The sequence below is a fragment of the Octopus bimaculoides genome, chromosome 18 (assembly GCF_001194135.2).
Source record: "Octopus bimaculoides isolate UCB-OBI-ISO-001 chromosome 18, ASM119413v2, whole genome shotgun sequence".
In the NCBI taxonomy this organism is placed as follows: Eukaryota; Metazoa; Mollusca; class Cephalopoda; order Octopoda; family Octopodidae; genus Octopus; species Octopus bimaculoides.
The window spans coordinates 5,850,835-5,860,009 of NC_068998.1; the positions used below are offsets into that span (position 1 = coordinate 5,850,835).

The 9,175-nt window shown below is 40.2% G+C and overlaps 2 protein-coding genes across 2 annotated transcripts; both read right to left on the reverse strand.

Moving 5' to 3' along the window:
• Window positions 1–6: 6 nt before the first annotated feature.
• On the reverse strand, window positions 7–3,026 carry LOC106870035 (gem-associated protein 6). Its single transcript, XM_014916005.2, has one exon. It carries the CDS (start codon window positions 3,024–3,026, stop codon window positions 2,229–2,231), a length of 798 nt encoding a protein of 265 aa, XP_014771491.1. The 3' UTR covers window positions 7–2,228.
• A 738-nt stretch (window positions 3,027–3,764) lies between these two features.
• Window positions 3,765–7,044, reverse strand: LOC106870036 (mediator of RNA polymerase II transcription subunit 9). The gene is made up of 2 exons (XM_014916006.2): window positions 6,892–7,044; window positions 3,765–3,978 (listed from the first exon to the last, which is right to left on the reverse strand). Exons 1-2 carry the CDS (start codon window positions 6,951–6,953, stop codon window positions 3,765–3,767), a joined length of 276 nt encoding a protein of 91 aa, XP_014771492.1. The 5' UTR covers window positions 6,954–7,044.
• Window positions 7,045–9,175: the final 2,131 nt, after the last annotated feature.

Genomic DNA, 9,175 nt, shown 5'->3' on the forward strand with positions numbered 1-9,175 from the left:
AAATCGACTACATCAACTCTAGTTCATGACTGGTACTTTATTTTAGCAACTCCGTGTGGATAAAAGGCCAAGTTGATCTCGGTGGGATTTGAACTCAGAATGTAAAGAGCTGGAACTAATACTGCAAAGCATTTTTTCCACCCCAACGCTCTAATGAATCTGTTAATCTACCCCCAACTCACAATAATAATGATTCAAATTTTGCCATAAGGACAGCAATCTTGGGGAGGGGACTAGTCGATTACATCGCCCTCAGTGCGCATCTGGTACTTAATTTACAGACCCAAAAGGATGAAAGGCAAAATCGACCTCGGTGGAATTTGAACTCAGAACGTAAAAACGAACGAAATACTGCTAAGCATTTCGTCCAGCTCGCTGCCTTAATAACAATGCTTTCTACTATAGGCAAAAGGCCTGAAACTTTGGGGGAGGGGGTCTACTCGATTACATAAGCCCCAGTACTCAACTGGTACTTATTTTATCGACCCTGAAAGGATGAAAGACAAAGTCTACCTCGGCAGAATTTGAACTCAGAACATAATGGTGGAAGGAATGCTCAACATTTCTTTTGGCGTGCAGGTTTCTAATTTTGGCACAAGGCCTGTAATTCTGAGGGGGGGGGGGTGCAAACCAGTTGGTAGTATTTCACTAGAATGATGATTATCATTACTATTAAAGTTGAACAAAGAAAAATCAAAGTAAATACGAGACGAGAGAGACCAAATGAGTGCAACAGTTCCAACAGTGTCAGAGTTTTGGTTTGAGAGAAAGTTGTACTTCACACCCTGGCCAAAAGTGAGGCAGCAGAGAGGAGCATTGCACTTTAAATGGAATGAAATGAATGCTAATTTTGGACGAATCAATGTCTTAGGAAAAAAAAAAAAGTCTTTAGATTCTTTACAGCATCAAATGGTGCTAATCAGGAATGTCTATACTAACCACCACAAAGGACTGGCTATCAGTTTGTCACAAGTAAAATCCCAAAATGACCGGCTGCATGTCTGACCTGTCTCTTAACAAGCGTGAACTGGAGTGTATATATGGATGATGACGATGATGGGTTTCACAGAGGGCAATCAATTAGTTCTGCCTCAGTAGATGGAGAATATTCCATTGATACCGGAAAGATAGCAGGCAAAGTAAATCCTGGAATAATTTGAACTCAGCGCACAAAAGGGACGTAACTAAATAACAAACAATTGTTTCTAGCAACCCATCCCACCCCGCTGGGCACTGCATCATCTGTAATGGTGTTAGTCTGACAAGGCATGAGCACTCACAGACTACTCTGAGGCAGATTTTCTACAGCTGGATGCCACTCCTGTCACCAAACCTCACTCGTTTTCACGTGACTGGACATGTTTTCAGGGAGGAATGGAAATAGAGGAGACATCACTTCCATGCAAATGGCAGCGTACCTTGTTCCTAGTCAGCCATGAAAATGGGTCCAGCTACGATAATTAACTTTGGCACAAAGCCAGCAATTTTAAAGGAAAGGGCAAGTTGATTACAATGACTCCCCACCCCCACCCCAATACATGACTTGTAATTTATTTTATCGAACCACGAAAGAATGAAAGGCAAAGCTGACCTTGGCAGGATTTGAGCCCAGAATGTAAAAAGCCAGAACAAATGCTACTTAGCATTTTGTCCGATGCTCTAACGATTCTACCAGCATGGCCTTAATTCTTTCTACCATAGACATATGGCCAAATGTTTTAAAGGGGAGGGGTATCACTGCCATAATAATAATCCTTCCTATTTTCGGCGCACAAGGCCTGAAATTTGGGGAGAGGGTGCTAGTCGATTACATCGAGCCCAGTGCTAAACTGGTAGTTGTTTTGAAAGGATGAAAGGCTAAGTTAACCTTGGCAGAATTTGAGCTTAGAATATAAGGGAGGGTGAAATGCCGCTAAACATTTTGCCCGGTGAACTAACGACTCTGCCAGCTCGTTACAATAATAGCAATATGAAGAGCATGAGATGGTTTGTGATAAAAGTTAATCTATTACGAAACCGAGTTCTTATTGCTTATTTACAGTCATGAAAGAGTTACATTAATTTTCACAAATAAATAATAATAAACTCTAGCATTCTGTTATGGGCAACCAGGGAGCACTGAACTCATGACCTGTGTTGCAGCAGGTAACCCAATACTCTGATCTATAATCAATTTGCCTCAACGGTGAACAAGTGAGCAAATGAACAAAGCTAATTAACAGCATTTGTCAGACAGTTGGTGGCATGTTTCTAATAAGATTCTGAATCCTCGACAGGATTATCTCATTGGTGCTACAACAGTTGCCGGGGCCATACGGTGGTAGAATGGTCACAGCGCCAGCCACACACAGACACTTCTCTTTGCCGTCATCCTGACCCTTTTGTTCTTGCACAGGCAAGCGATTCTTCAGCAGCCATGACTTCAGCTTGTCCTTGTGTTCCGAGAGGGCTTCCTCACTCAGATGGTTGGTTTCAATGCCGATGTTGCCGCTGTCGCCAAAACCAAGGTGACTGTTCTTGCTGTTGAGGAACAGAGCATCAAGCCTGGCCTTAATTTCTTCATGATCACTATCTTTTGGGCCATCGCCACTCCTACTGTCACCACCATTATTTTCATCTTCCTGCAACACAACCACATCGACAACAGCATGTCCTGGAATAACACAGACCTCTACACTGGTCTTGGGGGTAGATGCAGGACTAGTAGTATTAGCAGAAATGTCAGAAGCCTTAACTTCAGTAGCAGCAGTAGTGTCACTCGCAGTGGTTGTGTTTGGAGTGGTGGCAGAGCTACTAGAAGTTCCAGTCTCATTAGCAACCGTGGAGGTAGCGGTATCGGAAACAGCTGTAGGAGGGAAGCGAACAAGGATGAAGCTGGAAGTGACCGGGTCGACTGTATAGACGTGACCCACATGCTCTTGGTTGGGGCCGGTGTGTACACGGACCTTCTTGTAGATGTACTGCATCCAGTGAGCAGGGTCTTGGGTGAAAATCGGGTGACAGCTTTCCTCAACCATGGTGGTCATTTAAGAATCAAACAAGACAAAAAGAGAAATGGAAAGAGGAGCAATAATAAAAAAAAAGGATAACAGCAAAACTTGGAAAAAGTAACTACTACAACTAATAGGTAACTTGGGCACAAGGCCAGCAATTTTGAGGGAAAGGGGCAAGTCACTATAATTTTCTATTTTGCTTTTTTTCCTTCAAATTCACAAATTTTCTTTAGAGTTGACAAATATGTTCATACAATTACCAGAATATGAGTCAAGAGATAAAATCTGCTCATGTGTCTGTATAAGTTAACTTATAAAAAGAAACTGTGTTTGTAGCTGTGAAACTGAATGTATACAAGTGCACACCCTTGCTGTGAGTCCGTATGTAGGTGAGTAAGTTCAAAGTATCTATAAAAAGCTATGTATGAGTGTGTATGTCTAAGTGGTTTTTATCTGTAAAAACCTCTGTGTGTGTGTGTGTGTGTGTGTGTGTATCTATGAAAAGCTATATTTGTGTTTTTATGGCGTTTATAAGAGAGAATGTATGCATGGTGTATGTTTCCATACAAAGGTGTACTTGAGTCTGCAAAAGTTTTATATATCTTTGTTAGTGCATATGTATGCACTAGAGATTAAAAAAAAACACACCGCTAAAAGGTAAAACCCCCAAAATGCTCCAATTGGTTGTTTGGTTAATCCAGTTGCTATGGTTTGATGAGGTTAGAAACAGGATGACAGCAGAGCGTCCTCTGCACAACAGTGGGGAACCGGTTACCGAGACAAGTTGAAAGTGTGGAAGTTCTTGTATTTCTTTATCAAGTCGCATTTGGTGATGAGCTGTTTACGAAGCACCTCGATGTGTTTCATCTGCTCCTCCCGTGTGTGCTGGATGCCCGGCATTTTGTCCACAATCTCGCGACCCCGTTGAAGCCGGTTCTTCAAGTCTGTCACTTTCTGGTGCACATCGTGGGAGTCTTTTTCAATACTGAAGACAAAGAGAAAGTATAAAAGACAGAGAGAGAAATGGAAAGAAAAAAATCGGACACTCCTATTTTTTAATAACGAGAGCTTCAAAACAATTGCTTTCTTCATTATAGTGTAAGAAATCATCATCATCATCCTCATTCAACGTTTGCTTTCCATGCTGGCATGGGTTGGACGGTCTGACTGAGAACTGGCAAATCAGAAGACTGCATCAGGCTCCAATCTAATCTGGCAATGTTTCTACAGCTGGATGCCCTCCCTAGCACCAACCACTCCAAAAGTAAAGGGGGTGCTTTTTACGTGCGACCAGCACGGGAGCCAGTCAGGGGATACTGGCATCGACCACTTTTGGATCGTGCATTTTACGTACCACCAGCATGGAAGCCATGCTTTCAAGTAGGAAAGCAAACAAACCAAATAAAAACAGCCTATAATTACCCTGACAAGATTGTTATAGCTCGTCAACCCATGCTAGCATGGAAAGCGGACGTTAAACGATGATAATGATGATCTCCTTATTAATCCATTAGCATATAAACTGGCCAGATACAGCCCCTCACACCTATCCTACAATGGCATTAAAAAAAATAAAGAAGATCTTGAAGGTATGAGATAATGAATGATTAATTGAAAACATGGAGAATGAATAAGCATTACATTCGACCGAATAATTTCAATATTAAAAAAATGTAAAATCCCCCTTTGGTTATGAATGACCATGGGATTGCACCTAGAAAGTTACCTTCCAAGGAACAAGTCCAGGCAAAGTTGCTTTATGGAAGACCAGCTGTTGCCGATGCATACCAGCCTCCCCTTTACATGCCACTGATGTTGTCCAAGGGAAAACAAAGGCAAAAGCCGACAGAACTTGGCACCAGTGACATCACAACTCATTTCTACAGCTGAGTGAACTGGACCAACGTGAAAACAAAGTGTCTTGCTCAAGAACACAACATACAGTCTGGTCTGGGAATCGAACTCGCTACCTCAGGATTGTGAGTCTGACTCCCTAGCCACTGAATCATGCAACTTCAGTCAATGCTAAATAAACAGTTAATAAATATGTTGACAACATAATACATGTTTTCAGGGATTCTCAAGCCTGTACACACCTGTTAGCTGTCGTTTATATAGGTCAGAGCAGATGCAGTAAAGGTAAAAAAAATAAAATTTAAAAAAAAAGGTGGGACAAAAAAGGGAAAAAAGAATTTAAAAAAACAACTTGGGGTGGGACAGCATCTTGAAAAATGTAGCAAGCACTGTCACTTATCAAACAGTCTTGTAACACTGAGACCATCTCGTCTATATGAAATCTACAGTATACTTAAAATTGTTTCTATGTCAACTGCATGTTGGTGAGGAAATCGTGGATTATTGGGGATGGAGTAAATAAATAAATCAAGGGAGATTTACATACTTACAAAAAAAAAAAAAAAAAATCTTAGCCATACAAATACAGAATTGGAATGTAGACGGATTCAATGCCATTGTCGTTTGAGTTTATCTGTGGAAGTAACTTACATGTGAAGGGAGAGAATTCGATAAAACCAAGTTATGTGATTAATCAGTGGCTTAATTTCACCTCCCAGTTTCGCTTCACGGTTGTGGCCACTCCCCACTGAAGGGGCCACAAATAGTCTTAAATGAAAATTAAAGATAAACGCTGCCAGATTTCAATTTCTTCTACTTTGCTACCATAATTTCATTTTAAACAACTTCGTATAAAAACAAACTGTGGTTTAGGTCAGAGTCAGACCCAATAAAAGAAACTTATGAACCAAAAAAAATGTTCTTTTATAGAAATAGTACATTTCTAAATCTCTCAGAGATTTATGCAGTAGCGATACGATGAAGTAGTTGTATGCTGTCAACTTAATGTGACAGTCCCATGAAAGGAATAATAAGGACACAGGAAATGTGTCAAGGCCGACAGGAAGCGGTGCAGCTTCCTAGGTCTAACCAACAGCGGTATTATTCCCTTCAGGGGACGGTCACATTAAGTTGACAGCATACAACTACTTCAAAAAAATGTTCTGTCCATAAGCAGTCTATTCTTTTTTTTCAGTCACAGTGTATCTAGGACTACATTATTGAATGTATTTCTCCTCATGAAGACAATAGAATGTGATTTGAGGCAACAAATTTAGGAGGTGCTTTCTTTTCTAACCGACAGAGATTTCTTTGAGCAGTTTGCCAATTGCTTATCTACATTGGTGAGGATTTCTCCATGGAACAATCGATATCCTGGAGTTAAAACCCCAAAAGGGAAAATTTCCGAAATAGAAAATAAACTCGCCAATAGTCTCAATCTCTTGAGTCTGTATCTAAAACATTTCGTTAAAAAAAAAAAAAAAATGGACAATTTTTCTTCTTTGAAAACTAAGAGTTAAATTACATGTGCGTCTTGAATTAGATGTTTTTGAGTTCTTATTGGTTGTGTGATTCGAGTTGTATAATATAACCACATGTGGTTAGAGTTCTATTATAATTTGTATAAAACGAGTTATCTACATGAAATAAAACACAACAGAATGAAATACAAGTTTAAAAGCGCAGAAATTATAAATCAATATATAATAACACATTAACAAAAGAAAACTAAATTTATCTAAGTGAATTACACAAAATAACTCAGACAAAACATAAATAGAAGTATATAAATTTCTACCGGTCGTTTATATATGTGTATTTCTTTTTATAAAAGCAAACATTTAATTTTAAAAGTAATTCATAATTACAAAATAAATTAATTAATGGAAGAAATTAAATGAACAAAATCAAAAAAAAATCAACAAACCGTTAAATAAACAAGAAATAGGTTTTTGTTCGTTTTTTTTTTTGTTAGTGATTATGTTAAGAAAGTAGAAAGGTTAATGTTTGAAAAAAACGGACAAAATATTTCTGTTGGTCTTACCTTCGAATTATTTCATAAATTATTTGAAGGAAACTCAGGTCGTTTTCGACATTTTTCGCCATGTTAGACACCAACAGGAAGTTCCGTTAAGCACGTGACCTGGTTGACTGAGATTGACGGAATGGGAGGAGGAGTGATGAGATAGAGGGGGAGGAGGTGAGTGTTAAGAGTGACGGATATTGGAATGAGGAGATGGGGATATGTAAATGTGTTTAGGGAGAAGGAAAGAAAGAGAGAAGTAATGGAGGAAGGCTGGCAATGATTGGGGAAAGGAGGAGGAGTGCAAATAATGAGAGAGGAAGAAGAAACAGAGAGAGAGAGAGTAAGGTTGATAGAAAGAGAGCGAGAAATGAGTGGCAATTACAGAAAGAAGGGAAGGGGAGGAATGTTGATAGCGACAAGAGAGAAGAGAAGAGAAGAGAGAGAGAGAGCGGAAAGAGACAATGAAGAGAGAGAAAGATAGAGAGGGAAGAGAAAGATAGAAAGCGAAGTAACAGAGCGGAGAATAAGAGATAGAACGAGACAAAGGGGAAAGATAGAGAGGGAGAGATAGAGAGAAAAAAGACAGAGAAAGAGTGGTGTATTAACAGTAACAAAGCTAAGAGAGAGAGAGAGAGAGAATGAATGAATAATGCCGAATGGATTAAGGAGGAGAAAAGGGGAGTAAATGAGTCGTGATTTAGGAAAGTAATTTTTTTTTTTTTCACTAAACGTACTTTATCTGGTTTTTATTTGATATTAATTCTTCAATGCATATCAGTTCGATTTTTGTTTTTGTCAAACAAAAAGTTACCAGTCTGTGGCGCAACACTGAAAAATAACAATAGGAAAGACTGAACGTTTGAACTTAGAAAATGATTGGAAACAACAAATATATGGAAAAAATAAATTGATTAAAAGAAATTAAAAGTTTCATGGATTTAATTATCGAAAAATTCTTTCACTTCAGAAAAAATATAAATGAAATCAGAAATCAACCACCGAAACTGCAATCCCCAGAATTACTTCAACAAGGAAACAACGAACAGGGGCGGGAGGAATGGTAGGGTAAGAAACGAAAGATAGGGGAGAGGAGTAACAGATTGTACACCTTAGTCCGGGTGGCGTGTTCGGCTGTGCACTTCGGATATAATTGTAAAAGCATTGTCATGAAGAATGGTTAACGATACTCGTTGCAACAATTATTTCGCGTAAAATAATCGTAAGCACGCCGGGCAAAACGTTTAGCGGCATTTCGTCGGTCTTTATGTCCTGAGTTCAAATTCCGTTGTGGTCGACTTTAATTTTCATCCTTTTGAGGTTGATAAAATAAGTACGGGTAGAGCACTGGGGCCGAACTGATTGAGTTACCCCTCTCCTGAAATTGCAGGTCTTGTACTTTACAACACTTGAGACGGCGTGCTGGCAGTTACCGCAGCGGACAAAATGCTTAACGGCATTTTTTCTGACTCTTTACGTTATATGTTCAAATCTCGCCAAAGCCGACGTGGCCTTTCACCCCTTTCAGGATCGATGAAATGAAGTAATGGGGTCGTTGCAATCGACTAACCTCATAGCCTTCAAATTGCCGGCCTTGCGCCAAAATCTGAAAGAGTAGAGAGATGGGGGATCAGCGGGATAAAATGAGTAATTTCTGATTTTTTTGTTATTGTTTTACTATCTGTTTGAAATTGTTACATTCCATCCCCCATGAACTACGTTTAATCCGGTATTTAGGTTAGACTGCCCCCCTCCTACACGGGCTTCCTTTAATCCAGTACTTAACAGCCCCTTCCTCCATGGACTATGTTTAGTCCGACACTTTCGCGAGACTGATTCTCACCATGGTCTTCTTGTAATCCGGCACTCAGTTTAGACTGCCCCATTGTCCACGGCCTACGTTTAGCCCGGCACTTAGCCTAGACTCCTGTCCTCCACGGCCCACGTTTAATCCGGTAATTAGGCTTGACTGTCGCATCCTCCATGGCCTACGTTTAATCCGGCACTTAGACCAGACTGTTCCATCCTTCATGGCGTACGTTTCATCTGGCACTTAGGCTTGACTGCCTCCTTCTTCCTGGTCTACTTTTAATCCGGCACTTAGCCTAGACTCCGATCCTCCATGGCCCACGTCCAATCCGGGACATCGGCTACACTGCCTTTATCCTCTACGGACTACTTCTCTAGGCCTACGTGTAATCCGGCACATAGGCTACACTGCCACCATCCCCCACGGCCTACGTTTAATCCGGCACTTTAGCTAGACTGTCCCATCCATCTTGGCCTACGTTTAATCCAGCAGTTA

What these genes read in the sequence shown, in the direction of transcription:
- LOC106870035 (XM_014916005.2), bottom strand. Translation starts at nt 3,026, where the DNA reads ATGACCACCATGGTTGAGGAAAGCTGTCACCCGATTTTCACCCAAGAC.
- LOC106870036 (XM_014916006.2), bottom strand. Translation starts at nt 6,953, where the DNA reads ATGGCGAAAAATGTCGAAAACGACCTGAGTTTCCTTCAAATAATTTAT. An exon ending in ATTTATGAAATAATTCGAAG is followed by an intron (nt 3,979 to 6,891) that starts GTAAGACCAACA and finishes CTTTGTCTTCAG; the next exon opens with TATTGAAAAAGACTCCCACG.